We start from the raw sequence: 26,272 nt of genomic DNA, 5'->3' as shown, positions 1-26,272 counted from the left end.
AATTATTCCCCAAATATGCTTTACTTTTTGGATTTTACTGCTCTTAAGTAAATCTGTATCACTTTCATACCAGTATTTAGCACCATGTAATGGGGTGTTCACCACTTACCTTCTGGGGAATGTTATTTGCTCTGTGCTAGAATAAGGGGTCCAATTGTACTAGAATTGTACAGAAAGTTCATCCTTGCTTTCAGCGGTAGAACGTCAACGCTGGAAGAGCAACAGCATGCTTTCAACCATGAAGCTGTAGCTTATTTACAAACAAAAGGATGCCCCCCTCCCTCTTTTCCCAGTTGCTTATTCATGATAATGACTCCATTAACAACTACAGGTTAGGTTCCCTTTACACTGGAAATGAGGGTATGTTTTAATTGCTTTGTTGTGAACTGAAGTGGAACAGGGCACGCCAAACAAGCACAGCCTGGCATTTCAGGATGAGCTCCACTGCTTTTACCCCATCTGTTGTCTGGTGCTGGAAGATGCAGCTGTACACACAGGCAGATGTACTCATGTTTCCTTAGAAAATGTAAAAGAACATTTCTGCAGGAGGTGGGTAATGGGCCAACAACTGTGATTTATCAGTGTGTCTGTTACCCCTCCCTCCCTACTGTGGAAGAATTGTTTCTTAACAAGGAACAGAGGAGGGTGGAGGGGTAAGAAATCTTATTTTGTAAGCAACAGACATGCTGGAGATAAACAGCTTTGGTTGTCACTCAAAAGGCAGCTAAAACATGGATTAATTGTAGGGATTTGCTGTGGTTTGTTTGTTATCGCTGTTAATTAAAAAAAGATACTTGTTAATTGCAAGCTTCTGCCCATTGCTGACAGTGAAATGATACTCAGTGTTCTCTTTCAGATGTTTTCCCCAAGGCTTGGGTTTCTTCAGAGCACAAATAAATCCACTGAGGAGCACAAAGTAAACCATCGAACATCAGCCACTGTTTGAGGTGAGAACAAGTTCTTATGCCCAGCTCCCTGTGCTGACAGTCACAACTGGCACTCAAGGGCGACTGCCACACATCAGCCCCCACACGGAGGCTTTCTGAAATATGTCTGTGCTTCAGACAATCACCTGGAAATATCTCAAGCCACAAGAAAATGGATTAAAGATTCAAGTTCCCCTGCATGTTACGTGTGTGTTAAGTTAACAGCTTGATCTGCCCCAGGCGAGGCCAGAGCTCTGGAGCCAGCTGCTGGCAATGCTGTGTGGGCTATGAAAGGTCTCCAGAAGAGCAGACACCATCTGCAACAGCTCTGTTTTTCCAACCCAAGCAGCTCCTGCTGGTTTTTCAGGACTGAGTAGCCGCTTTTCTGTAGCTGTTTCTTTCAGCAAAATGCTGAAGAGCCTTAAAATGCCACACCACCATTGTTCTGAGTGAAGCACCTGTTTGTGTGTTCAGAAGACCACATCTGGATATGCTCACTGGAGCAAAAAGTACACCTCAGACTTGTTGGGACAATACAGCCTGTGCACACAATTGCGAATGCCTACAGGCATATTGTCAGGAAAGCCTGGCACAAGTAGGGAAGGGGAAGGAAAGGTGGGACACTTTATTCTCAGGAGAGCTGACTGATGTAGGCGTAGCAGCTCTGCACCTTTGACTTTTCTGAGACCCGAACTTTTGTCTGTCACGTGCACAGCCCAAAACTTACGATCCCCTTTACTGTTGCTTCCCTTTATCCATAAGGCAGGCACTTAAAAAGACTTTTCAGGATATGAGTTGAAAGTATTTCCTAATGTTTGAGTGGAAGTTAGCTTCCAAGTGATCTACAGTTTTGGTTTGCTTTTTTTTAGCCTTTCCTATGAGAGGACTGCAAGCTGCCTGATGACCTGATTATGTAACTGAGGGAATGCACTCTTCGTGGAAGAATCCCTGCAGCAACCTGCCTCAGCTCCACCAAGGTAGCAAAGTACAATGCCAAAACCTTCACCACTGGACAGGGAGCGTTGGTTCCCAGCCCCTGAACGGACAGCTCCAGGTTTCCCAGACGGTGACACCTTGCAGAGCACGCCCTGAAGCTGAAAAAGAAACACTTAACGACCAGTTTCACTAAGGAAGCACATTTCCAAGGCAAGAGCTTCAGAAATTTGCATCTTTGTAAACTGGGTGCTTGATCCATTTAAGCACAGATCGAAAGTCAGTCATGTGTGACAAACACAGAGGTCTGTGGCAGGCAGTGCCAGAGCCCTACCATCCTGGATGCCATACTTCTGGTCAGGTTCTGCTGCAGGCATCCTTTAGCAATTGCTTGGAACTAGACCTCTGGGGCATACGGGGGAAGATGAATTCCTTGCACGTTTAAAAAGAATTCTGAACCAGCTTGAAGGCCTCAGATATAAATACACTGTCATAATTTGCTCTTGCCTTCACTGCCAAAACCAAGTATAATTTTTGAGGAATGCCAGGTTTGTAAATATTCTGCTTTTCTCAGCTCACAAAAGAGCAACTGTGTCCCTTTGTTGTGTTTTTTGTGTAGCATTACTTTTTCAGACAGCTGGCATGACACAAGACTAGAAAAACTGGGTGCTGCATTGTTTCAAAATCTAGCTGCTTTGAAGACTGATCATCTTAAAAGTGCTTATTCACTGTTATCTGAATAAAAAATATTTCAGGGTTAGATTTGAAAAAATCTAACAAAAATCTGAAAATCTGACAACACAGTAATTTGTTGCTGTTGTTGCACCAGCTACTTTGAAGAAGTCTCTTTCTCTCTGCCCCCACAGGAATTTATAATTCACTACAAGAAACAAGGATCTCCAACAGCCATGAGCATTGGGAAGGTCCCTGGCTTCCTTTCTAAATCGCAATTTAATTCTAAAATTCTGAAAAATTAAATTCTGAAAATTCTAAATTGCAGAAAAAAGTGTGTTACTTTCATAGTGCATGACTGCTCTGACGGAGAAGTCAAAGAATCACAGAGCTGTTTAGGTCAGAAAAGACCTTTAAGATCATCAACTCCAACATTTAACCTATTCTCAACAAAAACAAGTTTCAGACTTTTTAATGCCTCCTGACAGGAGTGGCAGCAGAACAGGCCAAATGATGTCTCTTCCATGCGTGTCTTTACACTTTCTTTGCCAGTGGAAATGATCAACTGCAAAGTGATTTAGCTGTAATGAAAGCTCAGTATCAGTTTTGAGCTACAGGGAGAGAGATTTCCTGCAGGGGAAAAAAAGACCTATGCCTCAAAAATAATGAAGAGTTTCTGTATTCTTCTTCCAATTTTTAAGAAGTCTTCTCTTCATTCTCAGGGTTAATACAGCATTTTTCAAGATCCCAAAAATGTTCCAAGTAAATGTGATAAATGCAAGACCAGGAATTTTTTAATAGACTGAAACATTAACCACAGGGAGAAAAGAAGACCTCTCTGTAAGAAAGCAGCTTGTGAGTGAGCAGAGTTAACACAGGTGCATGAATTCTATGTGTGTCTTCAGGTATGGCTTGAAAGCATCAATCCTCAGCAGCAATACAAGACAAGATCTGAAAACTGTTCCATGTGTTCACTGGCCTCATGTGACTGATCTTTCCCCCTCCTAAGTTTTGAAAAACTGAGAAGGTGCAATTTGTTTTTTCAGTAAGGTACCATTTCACTGAATGAGAATGAAGGAGCAGCTGCTTTAGGAAGACCACTTACAGGTTAATTTCCTTGGCTGGGTCTTCTCTGGTGGCATCCTTTTCTTTCAAGGTCATGCTTTAAATTTGCCTCTTTTGAGGAAGAAGATGGGATTAAGATAGCCTAAGGAGTAGTACGTGGGAAGACAATGACTTTGGTTAATCCTTACTCCTGCACATCAGACTCTAGATGGGGGGTCCCAGCTTGACCTGTTCCTAAAGCTTCAGTTATGGCTTTAAAAATCGGCCTGGTCCTATGGAAGAAAAGACCACCATGTATTAAAGCATTAGTTAAATTAAAAAGGTGAGCATGTAACAGTGCACAATAAATGACAGCTGCTGTTGGAGGGAGTGGATTTTTCTGCTACTTTCAGACCCCAATGCCCACAGTTGCTGATTAGAGGAGATGGAGGTCCTTCTGAAGAGGCTGGTTGCTGACGGATGGCTTCAGTGCCTGAGGGTGCTGGATGCCCTGAAGTAGGACAGGAACTTGTAGCAGAGGCTGACCACAAAGTACCAGATGTTTCGAGCCATCTGAGACCTCGCGATGAAGATGCGCCAGATGATCACGAGGAGGGTGGTGTTGAACGCGTATCGGATGTTCCTCAGCCTGGGAAAGAGGCATCTTATCAAGAAACACACAAACAACAACCAGCCCCCTCCATTTCCTACAGTGAAATTTGGGAACAAATCCTATACACAAGTGGCCCTTGGGCTTTTTGCCATTCCTGTTTCAGCAGAGACGCTGTGCAGGAGTCCTTGGTCTTGCCAAGGACTGTTCTGAAGCTGGTGCACAGGGAATAGTTCATGAGACAGGTGGAATAGCTGTACTGGAATTCTCTCTTTTTCTGTACACGCAATTTCAAACCAGAGCAAAGTCACGTGGAGAGGTTTTTCTTTAGGACAGTCTGTGTCCAATACTTTCTGCTCTGGTTTCCTATATTGGCTATTTCTCACTTTGCAGGATTTGGGGCAGGCTAGAGACAACTTCACAGGAGTTGATGAGCAAGGTTCTCATATTTGGGTGAAACCTTGTCTTTAGAGCTGTGAAATTGCATAACAATCATAAATGGCCTTCACTGTTGCAACACTGCAGCACTGGCATTTTTTATTTTTTTGGGGGGGGAGTGGGTTAGTTTACAGCATCAATTTCAGTGGTACTACTGAGTTTTTCAGATCCTCATGATCTTATCTTCTTTCTGTAAAGCAAAAGTTTCTGCAGTTCTCTAATTCTCATGTTCCCAGTGCTCGACCAAGGGAAAAAAGACACCTAAAGACCTCAAGATTTGTTTCATTTTTATGAGAGCCCTTTTTATCACTGCACCACAGCACACCGTCTGAGGCAGTTAGTAGTCCATTCCTGAGGTCCTTATAAACCTCCTAAAAATGATCCATGAGTGAGGAACTTGTTTAGGATTCCTTGCTATGGCAAACTATTCCCTTAGTCTACATTTGTAAATACTGACAAACCGCTGCAATAAGAAATAAGTTATTTATCTCCATTTTAACCAATACTAATTTTGCAACATAGCTAGAATTATTTTCCGCCAAAGGTAGCCAGGAGCTCCTAACCTTGTCCCTGGGTGTGACTTACTTCCGTAGATGCTGCTTTGCTGCTGGAATGCCAGCCATGTCCTCATTTAGCAAGTACTTCTTAGCACCTATGCAGTAGCTCTCGATGTACTCTGACCAGTGCAGCTGGCGAACATCGAAGTTGTATAACTGGGATTTAAAGACAAAGAGCAAAAGTTGAACACCAGAGTTCAAAACCAGTTCACTTGAAGCATCAATTCTTCATTGATCTCTGTTCCTGACAAGGCCCTCTCTCTGAGATTCTCAAAGCCACCGAGTTCCCAAGCACTGCCAGACTGTGTTTCACAGCTGCTGGTTAATGTCCCACCCAGCTGGGAATCTGGGCAAAGCAAGCAGAAATGTAGTGGTAGTTGGCAGAAAATAAAGGTGTTTATTTTACAGGTAGCAACTTTTCTATAAACACATGTATTTGCACACACACACACACACACACACGTAGAATCATGGAAGAAAAATGGCATTCCACACAGGCAAACAGATTCAAATTAAAACTTCCACAATTTTAACGTGTCACTAGAATTATGTGTAAATAAATTAACTGGACATTGAGTCAACAGGTGCCTCTTCATTAGTGTTACTCTCAGCTGTGCTGCATTTTCTTTTGGCAGCTAGATCAACAGAAGTCCAGGAAATGGGTCACTTTGGTGTTTGACATAAACACAAACTTGTTGCAGAGCCAACTACCCCAGTTCATTTTAGGTGCTCATACTGGACAAATTGTTAACAAGCTCTCAGGCATCTGTCTGCCTCTTACAGCAAAGAAAGGCTTTGTAGAGAGGAAGAAGTTTTCACAGAGTAGGTTGGGTTGGAAGGGACCTGAAAACATTCTCCTGTAATAAACAGAAAGCTACTGAAATAAATTATTTCAGCTTAAAATCAATTCCAATCATCTAGATATCATTTTAAAGCTCAACAATACCCCAAAAACAATTGCTGCAGATGAACAGAATCTGAGATTAGCAACCCATATTCAAGACATATTTACCTTTTTGTCCTCTGTGTTAAGGTGACTCATTAGCATATTCATATTATCTGAAGACCAGTTCCAGGACTGGGTGGAGAAATACTGCAGGAGTGTCATAGACTTGTGCAGCCGATTGATGATCTTCATCATTCTGAAACAAGGGGGAGCAGCAGAGGTGAGCAGAAGTCTGACCTTATGCAGAAGCTGTTCATTTGCATTTTCACCAGTCCAGGTGAATAAGCACTGCAATTCCTCCTGAGCACTGCCCTGCTGCTCACTCGGCTGAGAACTTGCTCAGCAAGTCTGAACTGCTCCAGCTGAGCTCTCCAGCCTACAGCTACCCAGCTTCTATTGTTGGCTCCAACACGGGTGCAAATTTGTTTGCCACTGATGTCCAACTCAATGGTCTGACCTAAACAAGGGCTGGAAGTTGCATCTACCTCATGTACCACTGTGGAGGGAAGAGCCTGTGTGAGCTAGGATGAAGTCTGCACCACAAAGGTGCAGTGCTTCTGTTCCCAAGGTGGATACTTCTCTTTCAGCCACAGGGATTCTCTTCTGCTCCCAAGCTTGAGCTGTGTACCGAAGCAAGGCTCTGATTTTTGGCATTAGCTCCAGTACAGCAGTGACCACATCCGCAGTATGGACACTGAGGTCAGAAGTCATTTGCTCAACTTTGGTTTTCAGACAGAACCAAAGAATCACAGAATGGTTTGGGTTGGAAGGGATGTTAAAGATAATCTTGTTTCAACCCCTGCCACAGGCAGGGACACCTTCCACTAGCCCAGGTTGCTCAGAGCCCCATCCAACCTGTCCTTGGACACTTCCAGGGATGGGGCAGGCACAGCTTCTCTGGGCAACCTGTGCCAGGGCCTCAGCACCCTCAGAGGGAACAATTTCCTCCTACCTAATCTAAATGTACTTTCTTTCAGTTTGAAACCATTACCCCTCATCCTATGATTATGATCCATTATAGAGTCCCTCCCCTTTTTTCCCACTGGTCTGCTTTCTAAGTACTGAAAAACTGTTGTTAGGTTTCCCTGGTGCCTTCTCTTTCCACGCTCAATGGTCCTGGCTCTCTCAACCTGTCCTCAGAGGAGAGGTGCTCCAGCCCTCTTGACCATCTTTATTAAGGCCCTCCTCTGGACCCGCTCCAACAGCTCCAGGTCTTTGGTGGCTTGCTTCAGGGACATAACTGCTTAAGGACTTGGAAATGTAGGTTCAGGTCCTCTCATGTATCTTGGCCTTTTCTTACTAATTTTTTTATATAAAAGTGGATGACAGTAATGCTATCCTACCCTGCAGGATTGTTTTAGTTGTCCTAGTGGTCATGAGTACAAAAGGCCTCTGGCAGTTGTTTTAAAGTGTGATGTACAGGGCTCAGTCAATTTTAAGAGGACACCACATCCTCTCAGACTGGGTAAGGGCAAGAGAAAGCATTAAAAGGCTGATTTTTGTGGAAAACAGAGCTGTTTTCATGCGAAATTTTGAGCTGTCCAGAGGGTAACACAGTTGCTGTGACAAATAAAAGGCAGCAGTTTGGGGGAGAATGGTGCCAGGCTGGCCTCTCCCCACGCAGACGTGCCTGCCATGGCAATAAGCCCTCAGCAGAGCACAGAAAGACACAATGAGTTCATCACCTCAGAGCAGAACTGTGCAACTCACCCAAAGCAACTGGAAAGAGCACTAAAACCTTAGATAGGCACTCCTTCTTAAAGTGGCTTTCATTTTAGAAGCAAAGCAGACCATCAGATTAAAGGAACCTTCATTCTGAATAATTATGTGCACGTTGACTGAATGCAGTTTATCTGAACTGCTTTAAAATTATTTCAGATTAATCTTCCTGTGTAGGGCAAGCACCATGGGGCAAAGCTTTGTGAATATTTTAATACATTTTAGGAACTTGGGAAAAAAAGTATGCAGCTAGATTGCAAAGATCTGAAGCTGCCCCTCAAGCTGATTCCCAAAAATCTTTAAAGTGTTTAGGACTAATGGAAACTGCCAAAAAAAGAAAGGATAAGAGAATCAACTCTTTAATGTATCTGGAAAAAATTCTTCCCTGTGAGGATGTTGAGGCCCTGGCACAGGTTGCCCAGAGAAGCTGTGGCTGCCCCATCCCTGGAAGTGTTGAAGGCCAGGTTGGATGGGGCTCTGAGCAAGCTGGGATAGTGGAAGGTGTCCCTGCCCAGGGCAGGGGTGGAACTGGATGATCTTTTAAGGTTCATTCCCATCTAAAGCAGTCTGTGATTCTATGATATGAAGAGGTGTGTGTAAAAACAGTGTTTCATGTCAACTGCCTGAGCTCAAATGTTGTGACCGCTTTCCAAACACTGACTAATAATTAGTGCGAAGGAAAGGTCTTCTGAAAAACATCAACTGAGTAGAAACATGGCAAAGATTTCTTACAGAAAGCCTCATCCTCTGCTGTGGAGGAACTGAGAGGAATAAATTTATGAGTATTAGCTCTCACTGTAACCACACTTCAGACGTGCGTTTTGTCTTCCAGAAAACTGTTTACAGCAATGATTTCTGTATTTGCTCCCATACAGAGCCTTGCACAAGCAGATCCTCAGGTGAGACAGGACTGCCCCAGGAGACTACAAAGGACATAAACCACATTATGCTCACAGTCATGGATGGATGTGCAGCACTCACAGAAACCATTTAGGGCAGTTTTGCTTGACATCTGGTGATTTATGTGAAACGAGTTTACACCTAAATAAGTCTCTTTTTTTATTATTTGATGTGGTTTACTGCCCTTGGACCATAAAGGTCTGATAATCAGATAGCTGAGAAAAGAAGAAACAATGAGCTACTACTGTGCTTTCTACCACACTGCCGCAATACCTGGATGAGCTGAAGTGGTGTGTAAAAAGAAAAGGAGAACTACATTAAAAAAAAAACAAACCAAAAACTTGGAAAACTCACAACTTCATTGGTGAATCACCTCTGCTGAGGTTGCAAATCTTAAAAGTTCAGAAGATCATGCTGAGGTCTGTTTGACATTTAACTACAGCATTGCAGGCATTGTCCACTGGTTAATTATGCCAATCAACTTCATGAAAAGAAATGTCAATTTTAATGGCAGTGCCAAGACCTTACTGCTGCCCATTTCAACAAAGACTGGATATTCCAGCTTCATTTTCAGTTTACCTCTGTTAGAAACAGAGGTAATTCTTTCCTCCTGGATAACTGGAAGTCTTTTAATGGACCAATCTGCCTCCGTAGCAGAATGTCAGGGATAAATCAGAGCAATGCCAGGGATTTCCTTGCAAACAGCTGAAACCAGCTTTCTAGCTAGCAGAGGAGCACAAGAGCAGCTGACATCCACACAGTGCTGGCATCCTGTTCTCACATTGCACAATAAATCCTGCTCTGTGGTGGCAGGGAGTAAAGGAGGACAATGTCTGGAGTAATGTTACTTACAAGAGGATTCCTTCTACATGGGACATGGATATTGGTATTCCTCCAAGCCATACCACTGCCAGGGCTCAAATACCCCCTGTAACAGTGAACTGCCCTCCTAAATACAATTAGAATTTAATCATACTCAGAAACAACTGCTTCCTAGATTTCAGGGCTGGAAACAGCTACTTAGGCATCTGATTTATGGGGGAAAAAATATTAACTGGTATGTTCTAAACCTTGCCAGTCTTAAGTCCTTATGCAAGCTCATGCCAAATAGGGGTGATTCCATTGGAAAGCTGAAGTGGTAGAGATCTGGATACAGAGAAGACAGAGGACTACCAGTCCTCCTCTGCCTTGGGAAGCTATGAAGTGTGTAAAACTGAGTTCAAAAGATGTTCTGTTCTCCAGGTGGTGGGAAGGGTGCAAGCCCTAGGCTGTGCTTAGCTACAGCTATGCATTTTCCTCATTTTCCTCAAGACAAGGGAACAGGAAGAAGCTCAAGGATTCCAGTTCTCATTGCTGGTTCAAGCTCTGCTCTCCACAGGAGTGCAGGAGGCTGAGGGCACCATTCCTTACCTGGGCTTTCTCCCCGTGAGCCTCATGTACAGGTCGTAGAGGATGGCAGGTGCCTTGTGGCTGACAGTGATCCAGTACTGGTTTATCAAGTAGCTGGAAGTCATGTGAGCGTTGGGTGTTCGGAAGGCCTGCTCCAGAGGGTTTCTTTTGAACGTGGACATGACGTACTGCCCTGCAAGGGAACAGGCATTTCTCACTGGCAATCACTTCCAGCTGGCCACAACCACGGTGCAGCACAGCCCAAGTTATTGCACTTCACACCTCCAGCCCATAGCTCTCTGAACTGTGTCACCAGAGCTTGGACATGCTTTTATCCCTTCTGCCATGACAATTGATGGCTCCATCTATTGTCTATTTGAAACCCAATCCTGCTCCAGATGTAACAGTGGCAGAGAAAAACCTTGCCAAAGCACCAAAACATAAAGGAGGAAAAGCAGGCAGCTCTAGGAGCTTCAAGGAGCTGCAGTTCTTCTTTCACCTGCAGCAGATATTAAAGAAATTGGTAAGCGCTAACATTTCTTTAGATCACTGAAAGCAAACTTTGATCTGCTAGCATAGAATAAAAATGACATTTCTAATTTTCAATCAGATTTTCCAAAGGGCTGATGTCTGAGTTAGTCTGTGGCTTACACACACAGGGTGATACCTTTAAAAAGACTTCATTACATCCTTTCAGACCACATCTGAACCACCACCAAGTCTCCCTGTTTTCAGAAGACCTCTGGATGCTCTAAGGCAGCAAACTGTCTGGCATTCTTAACTTGAAAACAAACGATAGGGTGGGAATCTCCCATTCCCTTTGCATGTTAAGGCACAAAATATGCTGGGTCTGAGCTCTGCCAATGGCAGAGTGCCACAAATTGGCATCTAGACGTGCATATCTGGGGCATTTGCATATTGCAGAGGCTTAATAGAACTGCAGTAGATGAGTATAAGACTGTCATCCTAGGGACTGATAAACAGATGGTGCTCCTATTCCTGAGCACCAGTGAGCTCAAGAAAGAAGAATATGTGGGCTTTTTTCACTTTTTAAAAAATTGATTTGAGAGTTAACGACGTAAGTCTGTGTTCATATTATAGTTTAGTCTCTAAGCTTATGTTACAAATAGAAAATCAGATGAGAATTTGCAAGCCACAAGAAACATCCAGATCATCCTCAGATAAGCAGATTCCAATCATAACATTCAGACAGGACTCTCCAGTGTCTGTGGTCAGCTCATTACTGCACTTCAGGTAGTGACTTCTTCTAAGAAGCCCAAACCAGAACTTTGTCACCTCTAGAAGCTACTGCAACAACTTAGTGGGTGGGTGGTCTTTCCCCTCCAACCTCAACACAAAAATGCAGCAGCAAATCATCCTACAGCTCAAAGGCAGGTTCTGCAGGGGGAGAATCAGACACAGGTCTCACTCAGGTAGACTATCAAGAATAAATTGAACACCATTTTCCAGCCTGTTTTAGGGTTTCGTTTTGAGGAGAAACTGCAAGAAGTACTTCACAAAGTCAGACTAACCAGATTCACACTGCAGCAAAGCAGAATGTGCTTCTTCAAATTAAAATTTAGTTGTTTGACCACATCTTTGTAACAGCAGGGAAAGTAATAAGAAAGTAAGGAAAAAAAAAAGCCCAAGGCATAGCATTATTTGGAAAAGAAATCAGTCAAGGTTCCTTTTAACACTAGAGTTTTTATTTGTGTCTGGAGAGCTTTAGAAGGAACTGCCTTGCAATGAATGTTTAGGTATAAACTCTCTTCTAGGTATCTTTCTCTTCCCTCCCTCCCTCCAAGCTCATCACCTTGGTACTCAAAGCGTCACCATCTCAGTCACTTCTGTTCCCAACCCTCGGTATCCTCAGCCCAATCCAGCCTCAATTTCTCTGTTTGATCCTTCTCCCAGTGAAAAATCCCTACTCTGTTGTGTCCACCTGTGACTCCTACAGCAGGTCCTGGTGTCACCTGGCCTAACCAGGTAGCCCAGGCACTCCCCTCTGCAAACCCCATGTTTGCTTTGCATTAAAATGCTCAGTCCCGTGGCAGCTGACTCCCATTCCCCTCCCTGGTTTCTCAGCAGCTTCCAGACACGCAGGACCCTCCACCCTGGTGACCAGTCACACACCCTGACTCCTTGAACAGAATTATGTCTATTCCCAAAAAGAAGTTGGTAGGAGACTGAATTGAGGATTCAGACTGGATGACTGCAGTTGTAACATTGTGACGCAGTAAATCTTTCCCAAACTCATTTCTTCAGCCATGTGACATCTCTAAAGGCAGAATTTTTCACTTTAATACTCCCTCCTAATTCTCTGCAGCATGCTGCTCTCAGGAAAACCATGGTTACAACATGTGGTAGAAAGAGCTTCATAGTGTCACCCAAGGAGAAAATTTTGCCTTCAGTCCCATCACACAGCTGAGCTGCTCATGGAAGCTGCTGCTGCTGCACCCAGGTGATTTCATGGCTAAATTCACAGTTATAAGCAGAGGAACAGAATAAAATCAAAGACAATGCACTAATACATTGCTGTTTTCATCAGTAAATTTACACTGAAAAAGGGTTAAGAAAGGCAAACCTCAGAGAGTGGTGCTATGGTGGCTTTTGCTGAAGTAGCAGCTGAAGAGCTTTGCACCCACTCCTGTGAAAAAGCCACAGAAGATTTGTGACTAACCACATTTTATCTCTCATTAAAAAAAAAAAAAAGCCAGGAACTGGGTGTGATGTTCTCAGCACTCAGCCAATTGCTGAAACCTCCTCCCTGCTAGGCCACTTGATCAAATATCATGGTTAAGACAATTATTCTGTAAATTCAATTATGGTCTGATTCTCTGCTGACTTAGTTTGCCATGTAAATAATGCAAGGGGAAAAGCAAAGCCAAGGCTGAGAGATGGAGTATTTAAAGCACAAAGATATGAATGCAGGGGCAACAGAAAGTAAACCAGGCCCTGTACATCTGTCCATGAATGTACTGACTGTACACAGTATTTCACAGTATACAGCTGAAACAAATTCTGCTGCTTGGCTTCAGCATGAGTTTTTCTCTGCAAGGGTGTCAGAATCTGTCTCCCTTTCTTTCACCCCTGCCTCCCTTGAAGAAAAGTCAGCCATGAAAATAATTTGATTTTTTTTCCACTGACAAAACTCACAATCAAAATACAAACTGTTCTTGAAGCCCACGTGTTATCTCAGTGTTTTCCTCCTCAAGTGCACATCTGTTATTTCTGTTCAGAATTTTCTGATGGGCAAGAAAGACCACTTCGCCTCCATAATATCACAGAATCCTAGAGTGGTTTGGTTTGTAAGTGCCCTTTTCCTCACAGGACCCTCATCCACGGCAGCTGGGCCCCCCAAAATGCAGTTTGAATGGCAGACACTGAATGCCACCTAAACAGTGGAAACAATTCTTCAAAGCCTGTTTGATACCTGACAGTGCAAGGAACACTGTGGATGTTCTCCATTTAAATGACCTTACCCATTTCTCCCCAGAAGAAAGGGTTGATTCCCCCTGTTGTGCAGTTGTACACCAACAAGTTTTTTGGTCTGGAAAACAGAAAGAAGTATTATTTTGAGAAGTGAAGAAAAAGTCCATTTCTTAGGGAAGGGATTACGAAATCAATCAATTTCAAGAAAATTCCCAGTTTAATACCCAAACAAAGTCTGGGTTTTGTGGTGTGGAACTAAACATGGATCACACTGGTTTTCTTTCTTTCTTCAACATAAGTCAAGAATTAATCAAACAGTTTTCTTGACCTAAGCCTGCCTTGCCAAGGGTGTCAAGTGATGACATCAATACAGCATTTTTCTTACTGTATACTTGAAAACTGCACAGTTTTAATTTGGTGGTTTTCTTAATAATGCTTTGAGGGGAAAGCTGGTGAGCTGCTTTTCAAGGTCCTTTTAGGATCCTTATTTAGCTTACTGGATGTAGCTCTACTCTCAGCTCAGAGGGCGTACTCTGTCTTTCAAAGTAAAACACTTCTGCCTTTTATTTGCCTGGGTTTGATCTCTCAAGAGTTGCATAAACCTCCAGAATAATGAATGTGGTTTATTCTCTGTACTCCTATCTAATGATTAAAGACCAGGCCAGAGGTTCACAGGACAGGAAAAGAGCCTAAATCCTTAATGTCACTTCTGCATACCCTTCTCAACAATGCAAAGAAGGGATATTTTTTTAGATCATATAACCTGTAAGCCCATAATATATTTATACCGTGCAGTGTTTCCAAAGGAAAACACGCAGAGCTTTTTTACCAAGAAAACTCGTGAAGACTCTTGAAAAGCAACTCAGTGAAAAGGAGGCCCAAAAAACTACTGCTGCAAAGCTCTTGGCCTTCAGAAGAGTGACTTCTGAGAGGCAAGAAACAGGTTCTCACCCATAGCTTTAGAGATTTCCTAACTCCAAACCCTGCCTTTATTGCTTCTTCTACACTTTCAGTCCTTGCCCACCCACAGGGAGGAAATGCCAACCAGAAAATTAATCAACCAGCCTCTTGCATGGGTTTTTAATCAGCTCCTGTTTCCCTTTGAAGTGCTGGTGAAGGGACCAAATATTTGAGGTGTGTGGCCAAACAGGAATGCCACGCAGAGGGATGCCCTCCCACCTGTGCACAGCCGTGTACCACCCGGCTGCCAGCGTCAGGTTGATGGCGACGTCGACGGGAATCATGTCTGCCACTGCTTCGTTGTTGGCAATGACGGTCCTCAGGATCCCCTTGCCTGCCTGTGGGACACAGGGAGACAGGGAAACAGTCACTCACTTCAGGCTGGGCTGTGATTCAACTGGCAGGACTCCAGCAGCGTGCACTGGGGACAGGCCAGCATGGTAGCAGTTTTTTCTGCTGCCGATTATTTGGTTTCTGTGACAACAAAGAAGGATCTCCTGTGGATCCCGCTGTCCTGCACTGTCAGAGGAAGCCTGAAAACATGATGATGCCTGTGCTGTGTACAGTAAGAAAAGCTGGGGCTCTTAATTTAACTCACTATGAAAGAAATACCTTATGAAAGAAACGTATCTGAATTTGCTGATGTGAAATTCCCAGTGATGCCTGCAAGTTACAGGCAGAGGTCTGAGTGTCCCTCAGAGACTGCAGTCACTTTGGAAATGACACCAGTGGGCTTTTTGAAAAGTTGATTACCTTTCCTTTGGATGTATTCACATTCTCCTCTTTTCCATAGCTGTCTCTTAAGCACAAAGATACAGTCAAAGGATGGCCCCTGCCTTGAAGAGCACATCACCCACCAAAAGTCAGTAAAAGGAATCAGTGAAAATACTAACAACCAAAAAGAAGAAATAGGCAAGAACAAAAAATGTTCACCTTGGTTTGGTTGGAAGTGCATTTGTCAGGGGATCAGTCTCCCCAAAATAATATACATTTAACCTGAATGCTTATCAAGGGGTTTCCGTGATGACCACTCAGGCTTTGGAGGTTCCACAGGAGAGACATGGCAACAGCATGGCAGACTGGATCAGAGAGGCCAAGGCAAAATATAGAAATATGGGGGTGAAATGGGGTGAAGGAACTTTACTTGGTGTGTCAGGGATGAGGGCTGAACAGAGCACCTAAGAAACCCCACGTGGCAGAGTCAAGGTTGCAATCAAGTTATTTCTCACGTGGGAAACAATGCAGTGAAGCTGAGGAAAAAGTTTTCCTCTCAGGGAAAAAGCTGAGAGGATAAAAGTGCTGGTGCAGCAAGGAAGGAAAAACACTCCTGTAATTTAGATCTGTGCAAAAGCAGAGGGACAGACTGAGTAAAGGAGCAAAAGAACATCTGCTACAGATCCATCAATATTTAAAAGTTAGGGCAAAGGAAATGTTACAGCTTTTCTTAAATTATTTTCATACAATCTGAAACTCCAATTTCATTTTAAAATAGATTAAGTTTTTCTACAGCAACTAAACAGGAAGTACCTAGTTGTGGAAAACCTCTTGCCTGAAGTCTGAGGAGACAGAAAGTGTCATTAAAAAGCATTTAAGACTTGCTATTAACTTGTAAAGCACATGCCATTGGCTAGTGGTCATTGGTGGATTTTAAGGGACACTGTATCTGCTCTTTGGGAGGTGTTTATCTCTTGGGGTCTTTTTGGTTGGCTGTCCTCCTCATCCTTTCCCCTTCTGCAGTAAGATGCGTTTGCTACACTTCACAGATTACAAGTAAGGGAATACCACTTCTGACTGATTGCATTTTCAGGAACTAAGACTTCTGAGCAGTCCCATCTCATCCTTGGTGCATCTGGCAGAGGGATCACAGACTCTGACACAGACAACAGTGCAAGATTCCCACATGGCTCACTCAATCCCCCTCAAACCTGCATCATGCATTAACTTCTGCTGCCATGGTCAGGCTCAGACATTAAAATTGAACTTGCAACATCACTATGATTTTCTGTGGGTTCTCACTACCAGGCTTCTTCCAAGAGGGGAAAAAGAAAATGTCAGAAAGAAACAAAAGAGGCAACCAAGCTCAGCTCTGAATTTTCCACTGCTGTGAACACATGCCCACTAGAGACCACTGTGTGATCAACTATCACATTTTCACAGGTATACTAAAGACCTTTTGGAGGTCTTCAAAATGAGGATGTTTGATGGATCTGCTGCAAAATGTATTCAGAGCAGCATGTGATGGTCATACACACATGGATGATTTCAAGATTTCCTATGTTTTGTATTTAACAAAGGCTTCAGGTTTAATTTTTTTTAGGTTACTTATTACATTGAAAATGGTTCAGTGGTACTTTCATCAGGTATGGCTTGGTTTCTATCTATAGATGCTGACATTTTTCTCTTTAGTGAAATAGAAGCTACAGCAAAGTGAAGCCTCCAAAATAATTTCCTGCTCAGAGTCTGATGTTTCTGGACAGCCTTTCAGCTGAGGTGCTTTGGGGCCAATCACTTGTCCAGACCACAAAGGAAACCAGTTGTGCCCTACAGCTTCACTGCCTTGCAGGGAGGAAGGTCTTTGCTTGTAATAGGGAACAGTGAGACAAAATGCCTTAATTACACTCCAGCAGAAATGTAATTAATTTCATTTTGTTCCTCAATCAACAAACACAGCTCCCCACAGCAGCTGGAGCAACTGTAGGCGAAAGAAACATAATTAGATTATCAAGAACAACTTGGACTCCCATATTTAATGAATATTTAAAAGAAATGTGTCTATTTATGGAATGAAATGATCAAACACTGTGACTGAGGAAAAAGTCTTTGCAAGGTTTGGAGTCCAAATTCTGCCCAAGTGACATCAAAGATCATCTGAACCAAGTCTGAATCTGGGGGATGTTCTCCCTATAGGATGAGCTTGGTTAGAAGTCCAAAGTGAGTATTTTGGTATGGAGGGACACTTCAAATGCCCAAAACCAAACCACCAAAACCACTTCCCTTTTGCTTTTTCAACACTTAATTAAAGCAAGTAAAGCTACTCATCTAATAATCACAGTTTAAAATACATTTGGCCAGGAGAGCTGGTTGTACTGACACGAAATCAAACTAATGCATCACTCAGACGTTCAAGGGTTCCGTTTCAAACAACTCACCACATTCAAGCACATTAATTCATGTACTTATTAATTCCCCCCCTCCAGAAGAAAAAAGTCTCTTGGATCCCTAATAACAAACACCTTCCCCTTCTGGAAAACATCCCAAACAACTTTGTCTCTACACCCTGCATCCATTGTCATTGTTTTTTGTCTTTTTCTTGGCTAACTCTCAATGTAGTTACAGACCACATTTCATCACCCAAGAGCTCAGTGTAGATGACATGAATACTGAAAAACCTCAGAGCTTCAGTCCTGGACCAAAAAATACCATCTCTTTTTCAAATCTCAGTGCAAGTTTCATCTTTTATATAAAAAGAGAAGCTACTTCCCACAGTGACCCTAGAATCTCCTAATCTTTGCTTTCCATGGACCTAACTTGGATCTAAAGATACAGGCTGCATCTGCATACAAAACCTGGCCCAAGGTTTCTTGCAAACCAGTTCTGGATAAATTTTGTGACAGACATCATCAAAAGTTATGATTAAAAAAAATAAACAACAAAACCAAAACCAAACCAAAACCACAAAAAACCAAACAAACAACAAGCAAACAACAACCAAAAAATTGTGTCATTATAAAAGTTAAAACCTGACACATGAAAATGTAAGGAGTGGAAATGCAAAATTAAGGAAATGCAAAACATTCCTTGATCTTGATACCATCATGAAAGGACCCAGAAACCAGCACAAGATGCTGGGACCAGAGCAGAGAGGCAGTACAAGCTTCTTGAGTCATCACCAAGGAATAGAAGGCTTTTTTTTAAGAAACTGTGACATAATTAGAAGTCAATAATTTGTGAACAAATATTGAATGCCTCTGAAATGTACAGGTGGGGTTCAGATGAAAGCATTATCTGGGATATACACACTACTTGTCCTGTGCATTCCATAACTGTAATGGCTTCTATTTATGCTCTACTTCAGATACAAATAAGCTTTTTTAACAAGACGATATTTGGATTTTATTCTGCTCTCCATGATTGCAGACCACTAATCCTTTTATACACTGCACCAGGCTGATTTCAACGTAGTTTTGACAAAATAATGAAGTTGGCCCACTCATACATGAACATAAATATCTGCCCAGAGCTATACAGCATTATGGATCGACAAAGAGACCTAAGGCAGTGATTTTAGTTCAGAAAAAAAAAATACAAGGCAGGAGAAAAGGTATGCAACTTTATTCTTTTCATGTATTAATTGTAATGATTATTTTTACCTTACAGGAAATATTTTATCAAGTTACTATTTATTATTTACACCAGTGTTAGAAAAAAATATAGTGAATTATCCATGTGACTGGCGGGATCTGAATCAGTCACACACATTATTTAGGTGAAGTCTGTACAGGGAGAAATCCTGTACAAAGCAGTGGCAAGTGGAAGCCAGAATCTTTGGTATTGTGGAGGGATAATAAGTTATAGCAGTGGATTTAGAAACAATAAACACAGAGCCAAATGAAAGGATAAATACTGCTGCCTTGTATTGACAGAGTGGTAACCTGGCCTGGAAAATAAAGTTGTGTTAAAAGATTCAAGCTGTGACACCCATGAATTACCCCCATTTCAAGGATACATCTTTTGCCTTTTCTTTGAAAATTTGGCCAAATGTGTCCAAACCTTTAGTTTGTTTTCCGAGTTTTTAGAAACTGCAATTCACATTTAGTGAACCAGCAACAGGAATACTCTCGCAGTGTCCTTTTCTGAGCTCAGCACAAACCGACCATCCTCTGGATCCTACCAGCTGACAGGTGCGTGGCAAGTGTGTGACATTTTTCTCCCAGACTTAGAAAACTCCTGTGGCCCTTTACTGCACACAGTTTCTAAGGGGGGCTGTTGAGTAACATAAGAATTGCTACTCTAGTAACTCACTCTGCTTTAAGGGGAGCTTAAACAGTAACCAGACCTACCGCAATAAATATTCCGCTGGTCCCATTGAAGTTGTCAATCCAACCCTGTAGAAAAGAAGAATCATTAGTGTTCCCTTCAATGATATGTTGCTTACACAGGCTTTGAAATGATGACAGTGGTGTGGTGTACACAAAGAAGGAAGGAGACACCAGTTTAGATGGATGCCAGCCCATCTGGGACAGCTGCCAGGACACCAGCCAGTACCAGGGGATGCACTGCCTGCAATTTACTCGTCAACAACAGAATCTAAGTTTGTTCTTAGAAACCACTTCTTTCCTATTCCCTGGCCTCAGGAATAAAATCTGGCCTTAAACACCACAGTGCCTCAGTGCTGCCACACTTGCTGAAAACAGCTGGAGCGATATTTACCCTTGACAGACAACATGCAGCTGTCACTGAGAGTGATTTGATCACTCCAACTAATTTCTACAGCAAGAAAGAAAAAAAACCCAAAACCAAACCAAACCACACCACTCCTTTTGAATCCCATCCTACTTCAGGTCAGGGAAGCTGCCACTTGTGGGAGCTGGAGTTCAGAGCAGTGATGAGCTGTTTGACCTGGAACAGGTTGTGACACCAAACAGAGCTCTTTGTCTTTCCAAGATGGGGATCTTGGCTCAGAGCCTTGGCTGTATCTCAGCCATCTCTGGCACACTTCAGGCTGCATGAAAGCCAAAGGTGACTTTGTGTTGCCTTTCCAATTTGGCTGCAATATTAGGGCACATTATTCCTACCAGTATATTTAGCTTAATGAATTATCTCATTGCAAAGTACAGCTGCATTTAATTACTGAGTGCCTGACATTTTTACTTTAACCAGAATGCACCAGAGTATGACTGACCCTCACATCCCATGTTTTGAGCACAGAAACTCCACTGGTGTGCCTGAATGGACAATCAGGTGCAAGCCCAGCATTTTGCACCGTAACCATCCCAACTCTTGTTATTATTGCTTAAATGTGGTCTTTACACAGGAGTTCTTCCTGAAGGTGCTGAAGAAGGCTTTCTGTTCTACTCCAGCACAGGTTCTCCACCTCTTCCACACACTTTCCTATGAACTGGACACCTGTTTCTCAAGACACTGCTACAAGGAGGGACAGGTTCCTGACTACCACAGCTCCAACTGCATCCAAAGGCTCTCAGTAGGGAATTGTGTATTCATGCTTACTGGGAAAGGCTCATGCCAGCTAGCTCCCACGATGGATGGCCTGATGATAGCAATGTTCAAGTTTCCTTTCTCTTGCTGAATCAGGTACTCTGACAAGGCTTTGGTGTAGGTGTAAGTGTTGGGCCACTCCCCAAGCAGCTTGGGTGTGATGTCTTGAATGATGGATTCATCCAACCACCTACAAGAAACAAGGAGAACATCATCATCCACCGTGCAGGGAGAGAAAAAGACTTGGACAAAGCAAACCAGTGAGACAGGAATCCTCACCTGAAACAGAGGATAAGCCAGTCAAAGCTATTTAAGGTTTGGATTTATAACAGCTCTGTGGGAGAAGGTTACTTTTGTCTTCGAGGTGCAAAATAAACCCTGGTGAGCTTCATGCTAAAATGCCTGGCTCCAATTCAGGTACCTCTGCAAACTCACTTTAGAGCAATCTCTTGCATGGTTAATGCTTCACTGCAATCTGTTACATAAATATTGCCATGGTCCAGAGCCTGGAATCCCACTAGGCAGTGCTCATCCTCAGCCAACACAGTCCCTGTATACTCCCAAACATGTTCCTGGATATTCTGGGTAACCTTGAGTTAGCAAGTCATGTAACAATACAAAGGTCTCAAAAGCTGGAACAACATCCTACAGGGATATTATTCTAGCAGTGGATTTCCATCATTTACAGTGTTAGATGTTCCTTCTAGCAGGCTTTCTACAAGTTTGTTCACACAGGAAACTGTTGGTGCTTTAAAAAAACCAACCAAAACCAAACCACCAAAAAACCCCCAAAGAACTCTGCCAAGTTGTTTTTTATTTTTAAGGTATTCAAGTACCTAATCCACCAGAAGCAGTTAAGCAGATAGCTTTCAAAAAGAAGCCCTTACCACCATGGAGCTGCAGGAAGGGCCTAAAGCCCAAAGGCTCTTCCCTGGCACAGCAACAGGACCTCACAGGTCCTGCCAGCAGCTCTGTCTAAAGGACAGGAACTGGCTGTGCTTCCAGAGCCCTCGCACACCACTGCCAGTCCCTGACAGGCTCTCAGCAGCCTGGCGTTACACCACGGAACCGAAGATTAGCTCCTATGATCCAATTTGTAATTAAGTCAACAGACTTACAGCTCAGTCTGAAGGTGGGGATTCTTCCTGGGGGCACTGCAAGGATACTGCTTCCTGCAGATCCTCACTTCACCCCTCCCTGTCTTGCATTTCAGAACAAGGCAGAGGTCAAGGGGAGAGAAATATGATGCTGACTCACACCTGAGGAATTGCTTGATCCTGTCAACCCTGCAAAGACCTGGTGGCTCAGGTGGCACAGCACTTTTCAGATGGCTCTCATTGGGCACAGATGGAAAATTGTGTGAGAAAACACTGATGCACAGGAGAGGGCTGGATGCAGCAAATCTCTCAGTTTTAGAATGCATTAAAAATCTGACAATTTGTAGTATGTAGAATTCTTTTCTTTAAATAAAAAAGCCCTATGGAGGCACAAACACCTTCCTTTGCAAGTCTGGTCCAAAGCTGCAGAAACAAGGCAGAAGAAAACATTTAAACATAAAATATGAACTATGCAGAGGTTTCAAGCAGCACATAATATTGACATAATTTGCAAAGCCTGCTTAGGCAGCCACTGAACCTCAGGGTCTCAGCTAAACTGCTGTTGTTTGAATCTGTAGCTAATTACGAGCCTACCAAAAGGAGAGGGCTATTTCTGCAGAGCCTGGAGGAAGACTAAGTTCATTTGGGAACTTGGGTTAAGCTGTGTGCAAGTTTTTTTCCCCTTCTCTTTTGTTTTTTTTTCTTTTCATAATAGGGAACACAGGTTTGCATTCTCACAAAGCAAAGCCAGGTGTAGAAGTACAGAGGCAATTTCCCCACGCTCTCATCCTTCCAGAGAGGTCTCTGTATTACCTAAGGACCTGTCCCAAGGGTACCAGCCTGCCAGGTGATTTGATTGACCAACATTCCCATCAGGGGAGCTGAGCTGACAGTTCAGCAAGGAGAACTGCTCTGTGACCTACTTGGAAGATTCTGGAATGCTAACTCACTGCTGCAGTTGCCCCTTCCTAGCAAATGATGCAAATTAAACAATTAATAACTTCTCCATTATATGCACCAAATTACTCTGCTACAGGAAAACACAACTTTTTGTGTTAATGGCTTTGCATTAGTAAGAACCTTTCTTGTAAGCAATGATGAATCTCTATTTTCTGCAGCAACTAAACTGCAGCTTCAGCTGAGGCTTCGCCGTGTGCTGTGTTCCTTACCTCAGCACACCCTTCAAAGCTGATTTCCTTCAGCTTCAGATTAAGGCAAACCATGCTTGATGCAGCAGATTATATGTTTCCCCTATTGGCCTGGCAGCACTTAGAAGTGTGACTTTTGGTTTACACAGCTTAAGCCTCAGGGTTTACTTGCAGGTTAAATATCAGAATACTGAAACAGGAAGATGTAACAGGAGGATAAGAACAGAAAAAGAAACAGCTGGGAGTCCTCCTTGAGATTTCAGGTGAATAAGTAATCATAAGCATATATCAAGTGCATGGCCAAAAGCACTGTTAAATGTTATTGTGTCCAGTTGTTCGATTATCCCTCTTAAAGCATTTGCAGAGCAGCACTTTAAGACAAGGGTTGGTTGTGAACGGAATCATCCACAGCTGGCTGATGCAAAACATAACCTGTATTTCTCCCCATTTTTGAAGGCAGTTTGTATTTCCTTGTCTGCTTCCCCTCCCTCCCCTTTGAAGGTAAAATTCTGATACCTGTTACCTGTTACTCCCCTCTCTCTGAAACCTTCTGTACCCTGATATCCACACACTATTTCTTTCACTTAGATGGCAAATATTAAAGGTGCATCTCAAGTATCATCCCCTCTGCTGCATTTTCAAGCTATGATACATAAATTCTTAGTGTTTTATATGAAGCAGCTGAAGTAACAACCCCTGAGGTGGCCAGGCCCTTCTCCACACTTCTGATTAGCAATCTGTGACTGTACAGACTGTGCCGCAGTCTTTTTTTCAATTTGAGCCATCAACACTAATTGTTTTCAGAGTTGCAAGTGATGGTAAGCTTTTTGGGACAGTGAAATGGAGTCTTGACAGTGATGAACTCCAAAGGACATTATAAAACTGAGTCAGTGGGCAAAAAGGTGACAGAGCAGCTTCACTTTTAGGGAAAAGCAGTCTATCAGAACTGGTGTTAGAGTTTGCTCAGCTCAGAACTGGCAACTGTAGCTCAGCAAAAGCTCTTGAATCACAGCTGACAGCTCTGAAATCTCCATGTCAGTGAGTAGCAGCAGACAAAAAAAAAAAAAATCAATGAAATGCTGCACATCATCAGGTACTGAGAAGGAGACCAGCAGTGTAATTTGGAAGCTACTTAAATAGAACTTTGACCACACCTTGAGTACTGCATGAAGTTCTGTCTGACCCCCACATCTCAGGGAGGGAGTAGAGTTAAAGAACAGGTAGAGAGGAAGGACAACTAAAATCACCACAAAGACACATCCATCAGCACATGAGGAAACAGTAAAAAGGCTGAGACTCTTCAGGTTTCTGTGAGGGGAACAGAAAAGAGTATCCAGGCTGGTGCAGTTACCTTAAATAGCATCTCCCAGTGACACTCTTGAGGGCAAGATATTGGGCGAGGCAGCCCGTTGCTCTAATGCACTAAGACATTTCTCAAGTTTTTATCATGCTCCACTTACTGAATAAATGATAAATGATTGATGACTACTAGCTGGAAGTAAACATATCCAAGAATATGAGCTACTAGAGAAATTCAAACAGAAAATACCAGTTTGTACTAACTTTTCTGGAGTAGTGTTTAGACAGTTAAATTGTTTCTTGAGACAAACTTTTTTTTTTTTTTAAATAAAAAATCAGCAGTTCTCTAAGTGGGCATTAATTGCTTTCATCTTCCATTACCCTAAATCAAGAAGGTGAAAGATTTTATACCAGCTCTTTGTGTTAATAGTTCACAGATCAGTTGCTTATATTAACCACTAGCAAATGAATAAAAACACATTAACAGTTGTAGGAAAATTCTCCTAACGAGAATGTTACCTGGGGCCTTTATCAGCTGATTTTGTTATTCTTTCTAATTACTCTTTGTTTTAGTAAATTCAGTTAACCAAGCTTTCTTTGTTGTTTCATCAAAGCCCTGTATTCCTGTCTGCGTTGAGAGGACATAGCCTCATTCTGTGCCAGGAGAGGTTCAGGTGGAAATCAGAAAGATTTTCTTCACTGAAAAGGTGGTCAGGCATTGGAAGGGGCTGCCCAGGGACATGGTGGAGTCACCAACCCTGTAAGTGCTCAAAACCCAATAGGACGTGGCACTCAGTGCTCTGGTTTAGTTGACAAGGTGGTGATCAGTCAAAGTTTGGACTTGGTGATCTCAGAGGTCTTTTCCAACCTAAATGATTCACATCCAACTGTCTAAAAAAGCCTGTTTCTTACTCATCCCCATATAACTACAGCTAAATACCACAGGATTTCTGAAAGAAGTGGAAACAACATTGGAAAGCTGAAGAGATGAAAGAAATAAGGCATATGAACAAAATGAGTTCTTCCTAAGGCAGCAGCAGAACTGAGTGTTACAGAAACCAGCAACTCCACTCCTGGCAGAAAATACACTGCTGCAGAACTTAATACTGGACTCTCACGAAATCAGTGTCTTTAAAAGAACACAAACAGCAGTAACAGCAACTCTGAACAGAAATCCCACCCCGTTCTGTGAACAGCTCCCAGGTCTACCACGGGATGAAGGGAAGCCAACACTGGAAGGGGCAATGCAGTTCTTACTTACTCTACTAAATCAAAGAGCTTCTGGGGCTCGGCTGGGGGTGGGTAGATGATCTCCTCGATGCATTTCCGGACGCAGTTTGCATAGGCAGTGGAGATGTGGATGAAGGCCTCGAGGTTCCGCATCTGCCGGGCCAGCTCGAGGAGCCGCTGCGTGCCCATCACGTTCAGCTGCAGGGCATGTCTAAGGAACGCAGGGAAAACAAGCAAAAGGCATTTCACTGGGAAGAATGTATGAAGGCTGAGTCTTAGCCAAACCTCATCACGGAAAGCGAAGTCAGGGAAGGGCAGGGGACATGGTGGAGCAGAAAGTGTCAGTGAAATGCAAGTGTGAAACCAACTTTCAGAGCAATCCTGTTGGATTCACTGTTCTGAACACTGAATGTCTCTCAAATATTTTTACTCATTTTGAAGGGTTACAAGTAACTCTTCAATACCATCTCTAAATGTGACACATTGGCCACCCCTCCCTAGAACATGTATTTCTAACCATTGAGGCACTGTGGTTCCTATGGTACCCATTCAGTGTTCTCTGGAGGGACCACTGCTAAATCAGATGAACACACGGTTTCAGAAAGCAAGAAAGGGTCCTTGGGCCTAGAAAAACAGATTCATAGCCTCAAAGAATGGCCTGGCTTGGAAGGGACCTTAACGATTATCCAGCCATGGACAGGGACACCTTCCACCAGACAAGGTTGCTCAGAACTCCATCCAACCTGGCCTTGGACA

At 43.0% G+C, this 26,272-nt stretch overlaps 1 protein-coding gene across 1 annotated transcript in view; it reads right to left on the bottom strand.

The window, feature by feature from the left end:
• Positions 1-3,980: 3,980 nt before the first annotated feature.
• Positions 3,981-26,272, bottom strand: part of FAR2 (fatty acyl-CoA reductase 2) — a gene marked incomplete at its 5' end in the record, with an annotated part of 58,666 nt that continues 36,374 nt past the window's right edge. Inside the window, 9 exons of the mRNA XM_082280959.1 lie at positions 3,981-4,224; positions 5,209-5,336; positions 6,193-6,322; positions 10,156-10,327; positions 13,617-13,684; positions 14,746-14,864; positions 19,587-19,631; positions 20,755-20,932; positions 25,548-25,727. Of these exons, the coding sequence (XP_082137085.1) occupies positions 4,062-4,224; positions 5,209-5,336; positions 6,193-6,322; positions 10,156-10,327; positions 13,617-13,684; positions 14,746-14,864; positions 19,587-19,631; positions 20,755-20,932; positions 25,548-25,727 (1,183 nt within the window). The 3' untranslated portion in view covers positions 3,981-4,061. The remainder of the gene's footprint in view (positions 4,225-5,208; positions 5,337-6,192; positions 6,323-10,155; positions 10,328-13,616; positions 13,685-14,745; positions 14,865-19,586; positions 19,632-20,754; positions 20,933-25,547; positions 25,728-26,272) is intronic.

Source organism: Coloeus monedula, assembly GCF_965178545.1.
Source record: "Coloeus monedula genome assembly, chromosome: 4".
In the NCBI taxonomy this organism is placed as follows: Eukaryota; Metazoa; Chordata; class Aves; order Passeriformes; family Corvidae; genus Coloeus; species Coloeus monedula.
Note: the sequence above shows the minus strand (reverse complement) of the source record. Positions and strands in the feature narration are given on the sequence as shown.